Genomic DNA, 19,772 nt, shown 5'->3' on the forward strand with positions numbered 1-19,772 from the left:
AACTCTCCTCAGCACTGTTCCGTACCATTTACAAAGCTGCCAATGCTATTGTCTGTGCGCAGAGACCTCCACCAAGCTGGATCCTGGCTCCCGGGTCCTACAGCTACGACCTGCACCTGAATGCTGATAGACCAAAGGAAAGAATCCTACGGTGTCGGGCAAACGTCGGATACACGCATTAAGCTGCACCACGGATTGCGAGCAATGAGGCTGCTGTGGCCACTTCCGACACACTTTCAATTCTTTCTGTTGAATTTAGCAGCCTGGTTCCTGAGATCAGGTCGCTAGCACACATGGACCTTTCTGAAAATAATCTGCTTATTATACAAGCAGCATGTAAACCATCTACTCTTTCACACTCTAGGAGAATATGGCTGTTTTTGCAATTGGTGTGTCTACAATTGATAATATTCTGTTTTTCATATCAGAGCTGGCATCCTCAGGTATTCAATTATAATCCTGTAGAACCTACTTGTCAGCCATTGGAGCCTATTTTAATTTGGACTTTTGCACCTTCACCCTGTCAAATCCAGTGGTATAGCATATTTTTGATGGGTTGCTTCATCTCTGCCCACCCGATAAACCCCCCCAGGTCGACTAGGGCCTTAAAGTGGTTCTCAATGCACTCTGTCATAAGCCTTTTGAGCACATGTCCACCATCAATCTTAAGTTCCAGTCCTGTAAAGTGGCCTTCCTGATCTGCATCACTTCGGCCAGGAGAATTGGCAAAATACAAGCACTTTGCATTGAGGAAGCTTTTCAGTCCTTTCACAGGGATATGGTAGTTCTTCGCACTTAACTCTTTCGTCCCCAAGATCATATCAGAGTTTTATATCAACCAATCGATCGTCTGACCCGTGTTTTTTCCGAAGTCCTCGTCTGAAGCAGAAGAAGCTTTACACAGCTTAGATGTGAGAAGGGCCCTTATGTTTTAGCTGGACAGGACAAAGGACATTAGGACGTCCTCCAACCTGTTTATTACATTCAGAACTCCAACAAAGGGGCCCAAGCATCTAAGGCCATAATTTCACGCCGGATTGTTTCCTGCATTTGGAAGCTCACTTAGTTTATGTTCTTGCCACACCCAAAGGTCTCCATGGATGTCTGGTGCGAGTAAAGGCAGCCTCTGTGGCTTTTCATAAAAACCTTGCCTGGGAGACCAAAGCTAGGGCGGCCATGTGGGCCTCCCCATCCACTTTTTGTATTGCCTTGATTTAAGCTCAAGAGCGGATGCTCATTTTGGGCAAGCGGTCATTACAAACCTCTTTAATTGGGGAGATTATTTTCCATCCATCTAATATCTGTCTCCAGTGCTTGGAAATCTCACATAAGTATGGAGGAATGGGAGATAGGAGTAAATAAAAGTTACTCACATTAGTGACTAATGTACTCCTAGTCCAGAGTTCCCTTTTCTCCATATGCCCGCTCTCCGTCTACTGACCCTGGCGATCGAAGAGGACTGAAGGGCGATGCTTGTGGCGGGGCTCAGGAAAATAAGGCTAAAGCTTGTCTCGTGCTGACCCACCCGTAAAGATTGAAAAAGGACAACATATTTTGGTGCTGCACAAAGAAAAGTTGTTTTACAGAAATAAAACACAGTACTGCATTTCCACATTTTGTGTATCTCTCAACCTTTGTTCTTTGTTCCCTATAACACACACAATGTATGATTTCTCTTGCTGGCCCATGCATGAAAAAATAGAAAAGGGCGTTTTTTTGGTGCTGCAAAATAGTGTTCCAGTCCCATCCCGATGGACGGAATATCCCAAAAGTATGGAGGACAGGGACTCTGGACTAGGGGTAACCTTTATTTTCCCCAAAACAATTTCTGTTTCCTAATTTGAATTTGAATTTGGTTCCTATGTATTACAGTTCATTTTGAGCTGATGCACAACGTTCCACTGTGGCTCCTTTCTTTTAAAGTGGCCTTGCTAGCTTTTTCTCCAGTCTGCATGCAGGATGTCAGAATTGCAGGCTCTCTTTTTCTCAACTCTCCTTACAATTTACCTTAGAGAAGGTCCCTTTGAGAGTTAAACCGTTTCTTTTCCTGAGGGGGATTTGTAATTTCATTTGCAGCAACATATTCATTTGCCTATATTATTCCCTGACCGTATCCAAAATGACTCTTCATTTTTAACTTTTCAGTTTTGACGAGTATAGATTGGACAATCAACTTTTTGTGGGGTTTGCTTGTACCCAAAAAGGGTAAGGTGATCACCAAGTAGATTGCCAAGTAGATGATATCCAGATTGATTATCCTTTGATGTTACGAATTGGCCCACATATAACTAGAGGGATTTCTGGCCCACCCAACAAATGGACAGACAGTAACTTCTGCCTTGCAGAGAGGTAATCCATTTTGGGCCATTTTTCAAGCAGCCAGCTGGCTTCTCTGCTGACCTTCAGCACTTAGACTTCATGGCTGGAGAGGAGGCCAAGGTGGGTAGGTCAAAGCTTCAACATTTCTTGATGTAATTCCTTTATCAGGCAGATCCCCTCCTTTGGTCTGTTTGTTGCATAAGTTGGGTAATCTTCCTTAAGATGAGGAATCTGTGGAAGGAATGTATCCACGAGAAGAACAAATTAGTTACCTCCAGTCATTTTTTTCTGATGAACACAAGGATTCCTCCCACAGATTCCTCATCACTCACCCTTTAATCACACTAAATTAATTCCCTGATTAGAATTTTGCAATAACCTTAAAAAATGTTTTAATAATATTTATGAATTTAATATACCAATAGCCACATGGCTTTGTATATACAAACATATAATACAACAATACAAAACACAACACCTAATATTGGTACAAATTCCAATCTATTGCACTCAGCTGGTTTTTATATAAAATAATTACAATGGCTAACACAGGAAACTACATTTCATATGTGAAGACAAAAAGATGAAAATCTCTAACATAATACATTTATATGTACATTTATACATAAGAAGCCTTATATCAGGCTAACATTTTAATAATTTCCACCAGTTTCCAATAAACTAGCACAATATAAAATATCAAATTGCCATCACAACCATTTAGGAACCTATCCCAGATAGTTGTTAGTTTGTCCATGTTAACATTATTATTGTACGATTTCAAGATGCTAGTACACAAACCAATTAAACTTTCACACAATATTAATAGGTGGTCTCTATTTCGTTTGTTCCACACAGCCTACATTTACGATTACAGCATGCTATACCTAGTTGGGCACCTTGTGTCATCAAAGCCACACTTATGTTAAACTTCAATCTAAGATATTGGATGGCAATTCCACTTTTTTAGTAGGCCGTTATGAAAGATGGTTATACATAATAGCAGTTCTGACGTTCATCTCGGACGCCTGAGGTAATAACTGAAGAACTGAAGGGAAATGTTGCCAGAGACCAAAGTGTAGATATATGAAGATGACGTCACTTCTGGTGTGGTTCGTACTGAAAAGTGGTGAAGAAGTAGACTACAAAGGTGCATAGTGCCACTCAGTGACTGAAAATACTTTCTGGAGCAGAATACGTCTGAGGCTCATTTCATAAGATGAGGCATCTATTGGAGGAATCATTCTAGCCATAAGAAAGAACATTACTCAAAGTAAGTTATTTGTTCTTTCAATACTTTCCCTCATTGTATTTTATTTGGTATAATGGGGCTCATTTTATGTTGGCCGGTGCGGATTTAACAGGCCGGCATTAACATATACCGGCGCGTTACTGCACAGGCCAAGTACGAGTTTGCCAGTTCGGTGGCGGGATGACCTCCAGCTAAACACTGGAGGTCATTCCGCCACCTTACTGGCAAAAATAGTCAGTATTACAGGTGCCAGTAATACCAGTGTCGCCAATACTGGTGCCAGTAATACCAGCAAACTCCCTCATGGAGTCATGGGACTCCATGGAATGGAGAGGTACACTGTCACTCGGCATTCGTAATCTGAGTGCCGGTAGCGGAAATACAGTTTGCCTGTATCCTGAGGGATTTATCGCCAGGATACCGGCAAACTTATAATGAGCCCCAAAATTGTGCCTTAAAACCTTTAGGGCCTCATTCCGAGTACGGCGCTAACCAATGGCGCTATTAACGCCTTGGTTGACGCCGTACCCGGACCGGCAGCGCCTTGGTGGTTGGCGGAATTACCGCCCCATTCCAAGGTTGGCGGGGCGGTAATTCCCCAATCCCCATTTACCCTTCCCCATTCCCATTCTTGCCCCATAGGGCATAATGGGAGTGGGGAAGGCGTCAATTACGCCACCGTAAATTACGGTGGCGTAATTAACATCAAGGTCCCTTAGCGCCATGGTATTTAACGCCTGCTAAAAGCAGGTGTTAAAAGCACCATGGCGCTAAGGGAACTCGGAGTATGGCGGTAAGGGATTACCGCCACCGCTCTCGTTAGCGGTGGCCGCTATCCCTTACCGCCATACTCGGAATGAGGCCCTTAGGCTTTTTTCCAGAATTAGCCGGTAACCTGGACTGAAGGAAACTACTGGCCAGGAGGAAAGGGATTCCTGAAAGCAGAGTGGTAGAAGGGAAACCAAGGAAAAGAAACTCCCTAAAATAAAGTGACATCTTTGCATACACCTTGATCACATCCCACAGATGTACTGTCCCAACATAGCTTAGTAGACACCTGTTGAGTTGTTACCTACACAAAGAAAAGTTATTTTTCTAAAACAAAGTACTGTATTTCCACATTTTGTGGCAGGGTGTGGTGAAGAGTGTGGTCAGTAGTGGAGCAGTGGACAAGAGAACGCTCGTGATTTCCCTGGCAGTATTTCCTCAGTGGCTATTTTTCCTGGGGAGGAGCCTTCAGTGTCCTGCAGTAAAACCACTCTCCCCGCACAGTGTGGAGTGTGGCGAAGAGTGTGGTCAGCAGTGGACAAGAGAACGCTCATTATTTCCCTGTCCGTATTTCCTCAGTGCTGTTTTTTCCTGGGCAGGAGCCTTCAGTGTCCTGCAGTAAAATCACTCTCCTCGCACGGAGCACAGTGGCGAGTGTGGTGAAGAATGTGGTCAACAATTGTCTGCAGTGGAACCGCAGGGAGCAGGATCAGGTCCATGTGAGTAAAAGCCGCATTTATTCACCTCCGTTATAAACACAAATTGACTCAGGGAGTCATTAAGTTGTGTCTATTTTTATTTGTATGCTTGTTCTAATTGAGACTAATGAGACGCTGCAGAGTTGTAGAACATTAGGTCTTTAAGGCGTGACTCCACTTAAAAGTAACTTCCAATTAGAAGCCTTTTGGAAACATTTTAATTGGTCCTTTGCAAAATTGGATCAAGTCCTATTAGAAAGATGACTAATATTTATAATCGGAGAGGTGGACCCCTATGGGACGATTTAAAAGCTCCAGAATATGAAGATCCGGTTCTGCCTGGGAGGTCAGAAAATCATCATATAAGGATGCAGACAGAGACCCAGGCTCAAGCACTCAGTGAACAGGCACAAATAAGTAGTGGAAATCAAGGAGTGCCAGGAACAACATTGAATGAAAGCTTGAGCGCGGTTGTTAGCTCCCCCAAAGCGGGTCAGGACTCGAGAACAGTTTTTGATAATGGTTTGGAATACACAACTGACAGCAACATCAATAAAAAGTAAAATAACAGATTTTTTCACAAAACGAAGATGTCGCAGTTTTGGCAATGGGGACTGCCACGATTCAAATGAAGGAGCAGATCCACTAAGTGCAACCGTGTTCGGTCATCAACGTTTGTCAGCTTCTCCCAATAATGAAATATTGGGTGTTAGTTCACAAGTTCCTCCAATAAGTCCCTTTGGACAATCTTTCGTAATGAGCCCTATTTTTGCTCAAGTTGTACAATCACAGACAAACAAGTGTTTATTACAGAAAATGCCATACAACCAGGTCACAAGTTCATAAAAAGTTGCAAGTGAGGGTTTAAAAGACACGACTGGTTCAACACTTTCAGCATTGAATTTCGTGTTAAACTCATTTGTAAACGTGTTTGAACTGTTAAAAGGTGAAGTCCAGACACATCTGGAATTTTGTTGGAATTAACAAAAGAAGTTGGTGGATGTGACTCCTCTTAAGTAGCTCTTAATACAGTGTTGAATTCTATAGTGACCGATACCTTAAAGGAATACAAAATTGAAGTAGGAAAGCAGGCGACTGGGATCAGTGATTTATACGGACAACTTTTAGGTATTAACCAACAGATTGATATCCTAAATGGAAATTTATTAATTTTGAGCGATAAAGTACAGCATAATTACAAGAAAGGGGATGTAAGTGTGTTCCCAGTCGTGGAAGAGGAAGTCCTCCAGGGACTGGATGACACTCCTCTTTTAGAATCTTTTTTGGAGGACTTTATAAGACTGAAGCAGATTTTGAATGACGCAGGACCTAATGGTGACAGTAATGTGGAATTCATTCAGACCTCTCAGATAATGGATTGTGAAATGCAAGCCCCAAAACAGAGTAAAAATAATGGGAAGAAAAAGAAAAAAAAGAAAAATCAGGGAAATGCTGGAGGACACGCAACTCAATTACAGCAAGCCGAACCAAAATCGAACAACCAAAAAGCGAATAATAATAAACATAGCAGTAAAAACAGGATTTCTTCCCTGCACTCAATATACTCTGTAAAGAGGGTTGCAGAGAGGCTCAACAGACCAAAATAATTCTAAACGACACCAGGCACCAAACTATTATTAGCGTGGAGCAGTCCTTGTTAAGTGAGCCGCATACAGCTCATTATATTCAATCTGTAAGAACTAAATTCACTGCGCAAGTCAAGATCCCATCAGTAGTAAAATTGAGCGTGGGAGTGCAAACTGAAAATTTACAGGCCCCAACTAAGTGGGAGCCAATATTTTATCAGGGGTAAAAGGTGCCTCCGGCTTCCTTATTACTGCGAACTTGTCAAAGAATCACAGACTAGAGAGAGACTTAAGCTTGAATGGTCAGCACAAGGGAACTTTGTCAGTAAAAGAGGTGATGGAAGAAGTAACGTAACAAAAGTCGCAGCCCCCAAGGGTACTGGTGGACTTGAGGAAGAATCAAGAAGGCACAGTAAAGCCCCGGGCAGGTGTAAATTTAGAGGCCACAGTTAGTCAACCGTTTGCTATCCCGATAGTTTGGTTGAGACAATTAAAAAAAGGAAAGGGACATAAAGTGCCATTTTGTCAATCTTAAAGAAAATCCCAGACTTATCTTTTCTCTCATGATAAGTGTACAAATATAGTAGAAATGTGTTTAAAAACCTGGTTGGGTGCTAATGCAGTGTTGGCCGCAAACACAGTGCTCAAAAAACCGGTTTATCAGGTGCCCACCGAGATTCTTAATAACAATGTTCACAATGATAATTGGATGGAAGATGAGGGTGATGATGCCAGCTCTTCAAGTCATGGGGAGGAGGGTAATGCAATGAGATTGCCTAATAGTAAAATGGATATTTTGAGTTCTGGGGATTGCATTTCTCTGATTGAGACCAAGACAAAGGTATGGTCGCTATTACCAGGCATCCTCTCGCACATTTTCCAGAAGTTGGGGGTTACTGAGGTTACTCACTAGTGAAAAAGGAGTTTAGATTGATCAATTGGAACACGTGGGGATCCAGTTCTTTCAAGAATAGAGTTGTGAGATAGGCAATATTTGGTAGGCATGATTTAATTTTGTTTCAAGAGACTTGGCTGACGAGTCCCTTTAAGGTGGATGGTTTTTCTATACAGGAGCAATTGGCCACCCACAATAAGGAAGGGCGCCCTTCTGGTGTCCTTCTGCTAGCGACTTGGAATTCTATTATTGCAGAACTTGAACCTATTGCAATGGATGCGGGCAAAATAGCTCTTGGGGGAAGTATGCCTAGCACGACGATGGTCGTGTTCAATATTTATAGGAATCCCACGTGTTCAAACTCATCACTGTTTATGCAATTCTTATCCGTATTGTTGTTAGAAGTAATGTCCATACATGGCCAGTGGGCATAGTGTTGGCAGGGGACTTACATTCTCCAGGGTTCGAAATTGAGATTCAATGAGCAGGAGCTAAATCCAGTTCCTGGGTGTCGGGCATTACCCTGTAGGCAGGAGCGACCGCAGGGGAACCAGGAGCTACCAGAGATGCTTCTTTAACTTTTTGTCCATTTCGTATGAACCATTGGGTTTAAATGTGTATTAGAAGTGTTATATTTCTTCTTTATTAACATTCTAAAATACACAAACTTAATGTCACATTTCCATATTTGGCAGGAACCAGTTGGCCTTAGGAGCCAAAAGTAGCTCCTGGTAGCTGTTGGTTTCAAGCTAACCAGGCTCTAATATGCTACTAAACGTAGGAGCTAAATAGCTCCCAGCTACACTCAATTTCGAACCCTGTTCTCAATGAATTACTATGTCTGAGATAGGGGTACAAAATATAGAGCTTTCTCAAAATGGCAAGAAATGGCGCACCTTCTTTTCAGAATAGAATTTGGCCATGGTAAATGGTAATATTGAGGGGGATGTGCCCCTAGCTATAACTTGGAAGAGGGGTTCTTCGGGTTTAACCATTGATTACCTATTTCTCTCAGAGGACATGTGTGCTAGGTGTGAACGTTTTCGGGTATAGGATTTAGGAAACAGCGATCATAATATGCTCACTGTGGGTTTCTCGCTGTGAATTTCAGTTAGGGAAAAAGGTCATTTCAGCGATCTGAGAGTAAATAATGGAAGGAATAGAATTGTGAAATTTAGAAAGGAGGGGCTACCTTAAATAATAAATTAGATAACTCCCTGAATAGCCTAACTGAAGCAGAATTAAGAACTTCATGTGATCCGTCAAATTTCCTGGACATTTTTATGGGATTTGGATACACCTGGAATTCATGGAGTAATTCGGGGTTAGCACATAAACATTCTTTTGATGAGGTAACATGGCTTCGAAAAAGAGAATTGAGGAAATCTATCTGGGCTCTCAAATATAAAACGGACTCAAAGTTAGTTTATCATTATGAGCTTAAGAGATTGCATGAGTATAAAAGCTGGTCTCGTTCTTCTAGGTACTTACAGCATCAGAAGGATGGGGAATTGATGTTGGGAACATTAGGAAATAATAACTCCTGAAACCTCTGGTCTCTTATTAATAGTCCACATGACTCTCAAAGTCACCTCCAAAGCAATGTTTTGGATGAGAGTACCTGCGTAATAATTTTAGGAATTTTGATAGGAAACCTTCTTCATTGCAATTTGAGGTAAATTGCCTGGAGACTGCATTTGACTCGAGAAAGTATAACAGAGTTAATTGTTGGATCGTCATCCTCAAAGGCGGCGGGTCCGAACGGCCGCAATAATCCAATATTTAAGTCGGACATTAAATTATGGTCTAGAACTTTGTTGGTTTTATTCAATGAAGTGTTGAAGAATAGGTGTCTGCCCGATTCATGGAAATCTGCCATTCATTGTGATCCCCATCTATGAGAAGGTCGATCGGGCGGATCCAGTGAATTTATCGCTCAATCGCCCTTCCGGATGCGGATAGTAAAATTATCATGGGGCAGTGTTGAGAGAACTTGAATCATGGTTTGAAAGTAAAGGCATACTGTCTAAACATCATATAAACTTTAGAAAGGGCCTTTCAACATCATTAAAATGATTAATAATGAGTATTATTTGTGGAAAGTCCTTGTCAAAGGGTGGTCCTGTATTGTGTAGTGCATGGATTGACCTTTCAAAGGCATTCAACAGAATTAGTAGGAAATGCTTGTGGGCAAAGTTGAAGCACTGGGGCTTGCCTATGACTCTTCTAGCAATTATAGTGAATCTACATGAAATTCATGACTACAAGTAAGGATAGAAGCTCAGGGTCATCTATCCTCCTCTGTTTATACAAAGAGAGGTGTGAGGCAGGGATGCATACTTGCCCCCTGCTTCTTTAACGTGTATCTGTCTGACTTGGCAGAAGTATTTATCATGACTGCGCCATGGGCGCACACATTGGCGACCATTATGGACTAATTGCTATTCATTTATCTACAGACAACTCTTGGAACAACCCATATTCACTTTTTGGACCTTAATTCCCATTTGCGAGACTTTGGTGCTTTTTTATTTGACCCAACTAACTACACTTACCATAATGCACCTTGCTATAACTATCTATTTCTGGCCATTTCAATTTGTCATCATCGGAACTACAATCCCCAGAAGCCCTAGGGATCAGCGCTGCTTCCACCAACTCAGGAACAGAGAGGGAGGAGGCAGATTGTAGTCAGGTGTGCTGATCCAGGAGCGGCCAATTAGCCTGCCTCTGTGCTGGGCAGGGCGGTATAAAAGCGGCTGCCTGCAGGGGCTCAGTCTCTTGCATTAAGAGTCCTTCCAGCACCTTTTTGTTTCGAGCTATGAATTTTTGTATGCTGTTCCTGCTTACTCCTGCTTTTGATCCAGTGCCCTGCCGGGCTTTCTGCATTGCAGCCGATCACGCTCTGGTGCCTTCTACCTTCCGCCCTTGCCCTTCCGGGCTCCTGCCTTGCAGCCGATCACGATCCGCTGCCTTCTACCTTCCGCCCTTGCCCTTCCGGGCTCCTGCCTTGCAGCCGATCACGATCCGCTGCCTTCCACCTACAGCCTTTGTACGCTGGGCTTCCAGTCTTGCAACCTACTTCAGTCCTCTGCAGCCTTCCACAGTCCGCCCTTGTCTTCCGGGCTCCTGCCTTGCAGCCGATCACGCTCCGCTGCCTTCTACCTTCGTCCGCTGGGCTTCCAGCCTACTTGAGTCCTCTGCAGCCTTCTACAGTCATCGGCCCTGCTCCTCTGGGCTCACTCCTTGCTGCCCGGCCCTTCTGGCTCCTTGCCGCGCAGCTAGCTTCACTCCGCTGTCAACAGCCCTTGTCCTCGGGGCTTCCTGCCTTGCAGCAGATCACGCTCCGCTGCTTTCTACCTACAGCCTTTGTCCACTGGGCTTCCAGCCTAGCAGCCCACTACAGTCCATTGCAGCCTTCTACAGTCAGCGGCCCTGCTCCTCTGGGCTCACTCCTTGCTGCCCGGCCCTTCTGGGCTCCTTGCCATGCAGCCTGCTTCACTCTGCTGCCCTAAGCCCTTTCCCTCTCGGCTCCCTTCCTTACAGCCCTGCTCCTTTGGGCTTGCTCTTTGCTGTCCTGCTCCTCTGAGCTCTCTACCTTGTACCCTCCAGTCCTCTGCAATCCACAACAGTTTACCTGCATTTATTACTTTCAGTTATTGCAGTCCCCCTGTTTTCTGACTGCTGCTCCCTTGCTTTCTTCAACCCTCTGTTCTTTATCCCTGTCCAATTCAGTCATACTGCTTTCCCTTCATTTCCTTCTGCTAGTTTGCTCATCGACTCCCTTTTCCTGGATTTGTCTGTTATTGTCTTCTCTTGTATCGTTTGTAGACCCCTTTGTACAGAGCTTGTCTGTTGGTTTCCGGCAGGCAACCTCTGCCCCTTCCCTTGTCTCGTTTCTATGTTACAGACACCCACAGCTGTTGTTCCCAGCCATGAGCAAACAGCGTGGGCCTCTGTTATAGCAAACTGTGCAGAAGGCTGGAGTTTTTCCTAAGGTCTGTGGAACACTCTTTTCCCATTTCTGCATACACCGCCAAGAGGGAATCCAGTTTGTTTGTACCTTTATTCCCCTGCTACACTTGCCTACTCTTTGTTCTCTTTTACTTTCTGCTGTGTGTGTACTTATCTGTCCACCTTACTTCAGCACAACCACCCAAACCCTACCTGCGTGCCCTGTGCCACTCTTAACAGAGTGCCATCCGTGACAGAATTAGATTGTTATGCCTTGGGCAGCCCCAAGATTGGTTCCCAAACCATCCATTTATCGCTTATGCAGGTGATATAGTCCAGTTACTATACTCTGATAGGCCTCCAATGTCTTTTGGGAGCTCTGGGGGAATATGCAACATTAAACTACTTACAAATCAATCCAGCAAAGTCGAATATTTTGAGCTTTAAGAAAGCTCTAATGTGTGTTCCTTATTTCAAGTGGACACTGATAGACCGAGAGGTCCCCGTAGTAAAGGAAGTTTTGTATTTGGGGTTCAGATTGAGGTCTAATCCTTTGATCGCATTAGTAGAGTTGGAAGTAGAAGACAAATTTGATCAACTTGCTTGTCAAATGAAGAAGCTCCTTCATACCTATAGTACATTTTCAATTGTTCCTTTAGTAAGGTTTTATAAAGGTAAGGTTAGACCAACACTTACATATAGAATGGATATAAAACCTTTAGCACGTGTAATTAATTGCAAGAGAATAGAAGTGAAATTATGGAGGAAGGTCCTGAGTTTACCTCAGAGCCTTCCTATGGACAGTTTACGGTACGAGTTGGGCCTACAATCTATGCAGGCTTACCTTGACTGGAAGGTTATTTCATTATATAGATTGATATTAGTTCCTCAAAAGAATTCCTTGTATGAGGATATTGGTTTCCAGCTAAAAAATGCGACTTATTCAGTTCTGGTATGGTTGAAAAATTATGTGATTAAAATTCTGTTGGAGAGTGACCGTTCTGAAGAAGCTCTATTAAGGAATCCTTTGGGTGTAAAGGAAACGCTGGCTAGAATAGATTGAATACGCACAATAGCAGAGATGCATACACATTTTCGTCTGGTTTATAGTTTGTATAATGCCTGGCACTCAAGCACAGGCACTTAAGGCTGCATTGTAATCTCCTCAGTCCTCACATGGGCGACCGGGCGACCTCCTGACCACAGGTGATCGCCGTCTCTTGGACCTTTTGCCTAGAAGTACTCAGTACACACAGCGTCTGCAAAAAGAAAAAAGTGAAACGAGGAATCATAAAGTGTGCCATCTGTTAAATTCTTCTGCCATTGATCAGGTCTTAATAAATGTTCCTCTGACAGGGGTGGGTCTTGAAATGCGTACCATAGATGCATTGCAAGACAATGATATCATAGATTGGGCTCCTGTTATAGATGAATTGCAAGGCGAGAATATAGTCTTGAATCCTGAGTTACCCCTAAGCCCCTCTACAAGTTGATCAGATTCAACAGGAGGTCGCCACCATTGAAGTGCAAAAAGGTAAAATGGATAGTCTAAATCTAGCAGTGAGTAAATCCATGGAATGCCCCTTTAATAGTATGGACACTGTTATCTCTGATGCCCTCTCTAATATGGATCAGGATAAGAAGGGATGGAACTTGGCCACTAGTTGGCAGTCTCTTAAATAGAGGAATATTAAAAACCTTGACAAGTGTGAGACAGCTATGGACTTCCAAGCCTGGGTTGAAGCGTGCCAAAAAGATCTTTTGATTGCCCCAATGAATGTCAACAAACCGGAAGTAAGCTCCCAAACTCAGCGGGAACCATCTATTAACTCTATCTGTGACTGTCGAATCCACCGCAAGTTAGACTATCTCACATGGCGTGGATGACAGTACGAACACTTCATCTGTTTTTTTCCCTCGTCCTGTAAGGTGAAGACTAATTGCTCACAGCCATCAGTACCTAGATGTCCTAAGTAAAGACATTTGTTTGAGAAAGGCTTCTATGCCTGAGATTGCTGATCCATACCTAAAAGGGTTGGTTGCAGATAAAAAAAATATGGTCATTGGGAATGTAAACAATGTAAAAGGTTCTGAGCTGAGAGAGGCCCTATGCAATAAAGTGTTGGCCATGATTTTATATCGCTTGTAATGTCACTTCCTGTGATGTCATTGTGTAAGAAAGTCTTGTGAAGATCCTTCCTTTTTTAATAATGTGTGTGTGTGTGTGTTCTGTTGAACTTTTTTCACCCGTCTTTGCTGAGGACTTGCTTACCTCTTTCAGATTTTCATCGCTGCGAGCGTTCCCTGAAAGAGAAGGGTGTTGACATCTACCCTTGCCAATGGTACCGTCGTGTGTACAGAACCCTCTGCCCCATTTCCTGGGTAAGTATACGTGTAAGAACATTGCAGCTATGATCTGTTGATGTTTATCTCATTATATATTTTGAATTATATTACATGTGATATGCAAATTGAAGGTCTTTATTTCTGCTGCCTACCAGCTTGTTTGTTTGTTTGTTTGTTTGTTCATTTATTAAGCGCACCAGACTCGTAAGTAAAAGGGCGCAACGACAAGGAGATGGAAGGCTTACATAGTTACGTATACATAGGTTACAGAATTTACATATCACAAGATGAATAGTTTTGCATGACTACAGGGTATGTACAATATGAACAATAGGACTGAGGCAAAGTTACATGCACTAAGGATATAAGCGTTTGTGCATTTATGTTAACAGAAAGATTCATTCATTGACCATGTTAAAAGTGTGTGAGTTTACAAGCATGTTATTAGTATGTCTTTCATCTGCCTCTGAAGGATGAATAGTTGACTACTTCCCTAAGACTTTTGTCTGTGGAGCTGAAGTTCAGAGACTAAAGTGCAAATAAATAGTGAAAAGGGTCCTCAATCAGTGCTCTAAAACTCTAAAGGCGTGTGTATGGTCGTGATTAAGATGAGTGGGCACTCAGAGATTTTCCTTTTTTACCTTGCTTTTCTTCAAAACAGATCTGAGCTTAGAGGTAACTGTGATGGGCAGTCTGATGGTTCTCTCCAAGTTTATCTTGCAAAAAAAGTTGGACAGTAATTAATATAGTGCTTTTTGTCAGGTAGACATCTCACAGTTTCACATATTTTGCATTCTTTGGTCATCTTTTAGTGGGATCTTAAATAGTCTTTGGAAAAACTGTAATCCATCCAGTAGATATAGGTAATGTGTGTGTCTGTATTTTGATCCTGATGATATTGCTAGAATCTTAATGCGAGGTATGAAGGTCTCAGGAAATGAGATTTTCTTTTATTGATCCTGGGAGGGGGGCACAGTGCTCGCTCTGTCTCAGTGGACTTTGCATTCTCTGCATCATGGTGCACTCGAGCTTTGTTAAACCATAGGAGCATAGGCAGGTGTTGGATTTTTGCCTTCTCAGCATTTCAAACAGGGACACCCCAGTTGTAGAATGGGTGAGAATCTATGTGCCATGACCATGTCAAGTGTTGTGTCCTATATGAGGTGCTGGAAGTAGGGTCTGTGAGCTGATATGATATGATATGATAGGTTATTTATAACGCGCTTAATACCCAGAGGTTTCCAAGCGCGGACCCGGGGATTGAACCTGTGTTGCTCTGTGTCGTCTTGCTTCCAAGGCGAGCACGCTACTCCTGAACTTTCCTCCCGAGGATGATGGCAGCTATCCTCCTTTCACTCTGCAAGACTGGTCTGGGCTGGTGACTGGTCTATAGGACCTATGGAAGCAGTGGAGCACAGCAAATTAGGGCCCAGCACGGGCCAGGTGAGACAACAATAATGAGGTGACATTTCATGATGTGTTGCAAACTCTGTGCCCGTGCGAGCAGGCCATGCTTTTTATTAGCCGCAGTGATGCTACCTTGCGTCACAGCGTGAAGACGTGCATGTGTGTGGGTTGACGTGCGGGTGGGCACGCAGCACTCCTTCCGTGCAGCTGCATTTTTCGTCAGAACATCCCTCACCACCATCAATAAAAGGTTCCATTGTCCGTTGGTCACTGGGCTCACCCCATTATGAAGTCCTTGAACTTGCCTGCTATTCTTGCGTTTCACCTTTCAGGGTATATGCTCTTGCACTGCTCCTCGTGGTCAATTGTAGTGGTGTTGTTCACTGTTCCGGTCCCCGAGTCAGCCATTCGTTCACTCTCCAGCATTTCTTCTACTGCTAGTTCTCCCCTTTCCTCCGTCAATCGGTCATTGGTTATTGCTCGTTTGTGCCGTGTTGTTGTGATGTTTCCGCTGTTGCCTCCTTTTACCAGTTGCTTGAAGTGCAAAGAGTCCCTTTTGATGGACAACTGCCCACAGAAGGTAGTCATCTTGCTTCCCTCCTTTGCAGTCACTGTGAATGGTTGGGGGTCAAATGGTAGGTCGAACTTGTTTGGCAGGTGTGAGTTTTTCATGAGGACATTGTCTCCCATACCAATTCGGGCTCCGTGGCTCTCCGGTATGCGCTGTCATCGACATAGTATTTAACTCTCATTGCTGCAAACCTCTGTGCATCTGGAGTGGCGGGTTCTCGACCTCGAGGTCATCCGAATGGTTTGCCTCAGTGATCTCTAAAGCAATAGGCTTGCTGGCGCTACTCCTGTGGCTTTATGGGGCACCGTTCGGTATGCCCGCAGAAATTAAAATATTGCTCTCTTATTCTTATTGATTCTCCAGTGCCATACAGAGTTCTTTAGTTAGGTGTGTCTCCACGATGTTGGATGCTCAGGTCACTCAGGAATGTCTTGATTTCTTTCCATTTATACAGAGGCTCGTTGTCGGACTTCAGGAAATGACCAGATTGTGTGTGGCAAAAATCCTTTCTAGTTTCACTTGCTCCTGTGGAGGCGATAATCTCTACCTCAGAAAATGTGTCCATCATCATGAGCATGTCTCTTCCGTCTATTAAGAAGTCGAAGTCTGTGCCAACGTTTTCCCAGGGTCTCTCTCGTCTGGGCATGGACCAGAAAAGGTCTTTTAGAGAAGCAGAACCAGTTATCTGGCAAGGTGTTCACCTCGATATGAGTGCTTCGACAGCTGGCTCCAGTCCTGGGAACCAAACCTTTTCTTATAGGCATGCCTTGGTTTTGCGCACTCATTGGTGTTCAGCATGTGCAAGGTGGACTACCCTGTTAGTTAGGAATGATGGGATTATGATTCCCAAGACTTGTAATAGCAGGCCTTCTTTAGAGACTGACTGTTAATCCCTTCTCCAGAAGAGGTCCTTGAGTTGCCTTTGGGCGGACGCCATGTGGTGCTGCTGTGTCTTTAGGAAACCATTGCATTTGGTGCTTCTTTGATTGCGCTTATGCATTTGTCTTGTTCAGTTTCCACCTTGATTACGCCTAGCGATACCTCTAGGGTAATGTTGCTCTCTGCTATCATGTTCAAATGGCTCTCTGGATGGGTTTAGTTCCTTGTTCCCTTTGTAGTCGCCTTACCTGGGTATTGTGAGAGGAAGTCCACTGGGTTTCATGTGATGGAGCAGTATTCAAGTACGAAGTCAAAATCTTGCAGTAGAAGTGTCCATTTTCTTTTCGATGCATAGGATAGGGCGAAAGGAGAACCCTTTGAAGATGGGGATGAATGGCTTGTGGTCGGATATCACTTAGAAGAGTCTGCCATACAGATAAAAACAGCAAAGGGAATATACTGGATTGGTTGACTTCAGTCAATATCCAAATAAACAAGACCACAGTAGCACCATGCCCGTGGTCTGACCATAAAATCACTGCGTTTGACATAATTCTTCCATGTAGAGTTGGCAGAGTTGCAGCAATTACAACCATGATCACGTCGTGGAATATTTGTAAGCGCATGCCAGAAGCAATCGAGAACTGGCTCTGTCATTTAGCAGAAAGGACAGCTAATGTGGGGTCGGCCGATGAGATTGCCCTGATCTATGATGAGGTCCTCTGAAAAGCAGTCAATCAGATTGCTCCATTTAGAATTTGTTCTGTCCCTTGCAAAAAGACAAAGGGCCTCATTACACGGTAGGCGGTAAGGTAACCATGGCGTGTTAGTGCCATGGTTGCCGCCAGTATTTTAAAGTGTCCGCCTTGGTGGATGGCGGAATTACCGCCCTACTCCAAGGTGAGCGGGGGCGGCAATTCCCCATTCACCAAGGTCCTTCCCCATTCCCATATTTGCCCCCATAGGGCATAACGGGAATGGGGAAGGCGCTAATTACGGTACCGCAAATCGCGGTACCGTAATTAGCACCAAGGTCCCTTTGCGGGTTCGTTTTTTAACGCCTGCTAAAAACAGGCGTTAAAGTACCAACCCGCAAAGGGACCTCGTAATAAGGCGGTAAGGGTTAACGGTCACCGGTAGCATTACCAGTGACCGTTAACCCTTGCCGCCTTCCGTGTAATGAGGCCCAAACTCCTGGTTCATGTCGGTTTTGAATCAGCGAAGGACGCATAAACATGGGTAACGACGGGTATGGCTGCAGACAGGGAGGTCTATGAGGAAGCAGCCAGAGAATACAAAACTGCAATTATTAATGCTAAAGAGACTACTTATAACACGAGAATCATGGATGCTAAATCTGGCAATAGAGAACTCTTCAAAATATTGAAAGAGTTGGAAAATCCATGCCCCAATAGAGAGGGCAATATTGTGAAGGATAGTGCGTGGTGCACCATTATTCAAGATGCCATGTTGAATAAATTTAGCAAGATTAAAGTAAACACCAAGATCAAATTAGACCCATTGAACTTGAACAGTACAGCCCTCATTGCGGATGCACTGCTTACCCCACTGAATGCTACTCCTGGAGACACCCCTCAGAGTTTGATTTAAAATCTGTATCTGAGGCTCAAAGGACCAAACTCATTGCCCAGTAAAGCTGACAATTTGTAAGGGAGACATTTGCCCGGCCTCAACACTGAAAGCATGTGCCCCAGCTTTGGTCTTATTGAAAACTACATTTGTGAATTTGTCTTTTACTGAGGGAAACGTTCCAGACAGCAAAAAGAATGCATGGTTGTATTCTTTGTTGAAGAAACCAGGACTGGAACACCTTACCCTGTCCAATTATTGGCCCATTACTAATGTGCCGTTCTTGCTCAAGATTTTAGATCGAGTGGCCTATTTGCAGGTCATGGACTATTTGTCCAATCGGAGTATCTTGAAAAAGAGGCAATCTGGCCTTTGAACAGCTCATGGAACAGAAACTGTGTTACTAGATCTAAAGTCTAATATTTTACAATTCATTGATAAAGGTCAGGCAGCGCTACTAATGCTGCTTGACCTGTCAACAGCCTTTGATCTTGTTGACCATGCCCGTCTGGCTGATGAGCTGTGGCATGTTGCTGGTTTTTATATCTCAGCTGTATGATGGGTCCTTTCTTTTCTTCAGAATTGGACAGCGAGAGTATGTAGTGGTGTGGCAGCAGCAGATCCAGTGCAGATTGAGTATGGAGTGTCGCAAGGGTCCTGTCTTTCTCCCTCTCTTTTTAATATCTTCACTCTTCTGCTTTTCCAACTGTTGGAGCTTATGAAAAGGATTCTGAAGAGATCAATAGAATCTATTCTATCACCCAAGTATGGATGGTAAGGAATGGCCTGGCACTGAATAATGATACAACAGAGCTGTTGATTGCAGGTACTGCTCATAGTTTGCAAAAATGTCTCCCGAGTATCAACATTTTGTAATCGCAGATTGTAAATTGGCCATTCATCCCAAAGTCAAGACATTAGCAGTATTTTAATGTGAGTGCTTAGGCCAGCTGCTTGGTCTCATCTTCTGCGTATTACATTAGATTGTTTGCATATATTCAGCCGTTTTTATCTAAGACTAATTGTGTTACAGATGCAAGGGCAATCATCAGTACAAAGCTGGATTACTGCAGTAACCTGCTTCAAGGTATCAGCAAAAGACACTGGTCAAGATTACAGGTCATTTAGAACACAGCTGTTCATGCAGTTGAGGGATTTAAGAAGATGGATCATGTCTCCCTAGCCAGGAAAAACCTCAATTGGCTGCCGATCGAGGCATGAATTGGTCACATATTTATCAGTCTGTTCGGCTGTAGGCCTGAATATCTGACTAAAATCATTTCAAGGCACTGGCCCTCATTACGACCCTGGCGGGAATCGAAAAACAATGGCGGAAATGCAATACCGCCATCGAATACCGCTCGGTGCGATTATGACCTGTCACCGTAAAGTACGATGCCATTAGCGACACCGTAGTGAACGCCAACGCTAACTGCACCAAGTACGCGCACGCGCGCACTGCGAAACCGTAATTACCACCATGGCGCAACGGTACGGGAATTCTGAC

General features: G+C 43.7%; 1 protein-coding gene across 1 annotated transcript in view; it reads left to right on the forward strand.

The window, feature by feature from the left end:
- The window catches only part of LOC138452561 (cytochrome c oxidase subunit 6B1-like), a 153,813-nt gene that overhangs the window by 103,833 nt on the left and 30,208 nt on the right, over positions 1–19,772 (forward strand). The window contains exon 3 of the mRNA XM_069604998.1: positions 13,754–13,854. Coding sequence (XP_069461099.1) covers positions 13,754–13,854 — 101 coding nt within the window. The remainder of the gene's footprint in view (positions 1–13,753; positions 13,855–19,772) is intronic.

This window comes from Ambystoma mexicanum, chromosome 1p (genome assembly GCF_040938575.1).
Source record: "Ambystoma mexicanum isolate Mex_15411 chromosome 1p, UKY_AmexF1_1, whole genome shotgun sequence".
NCBI classification, from domain to species: Eukaryota; Metazoa; Chordata; class Amphibia; order Caudata; family Ambystomatidae; genus Ambystoma; species Ambystoma mexicanum.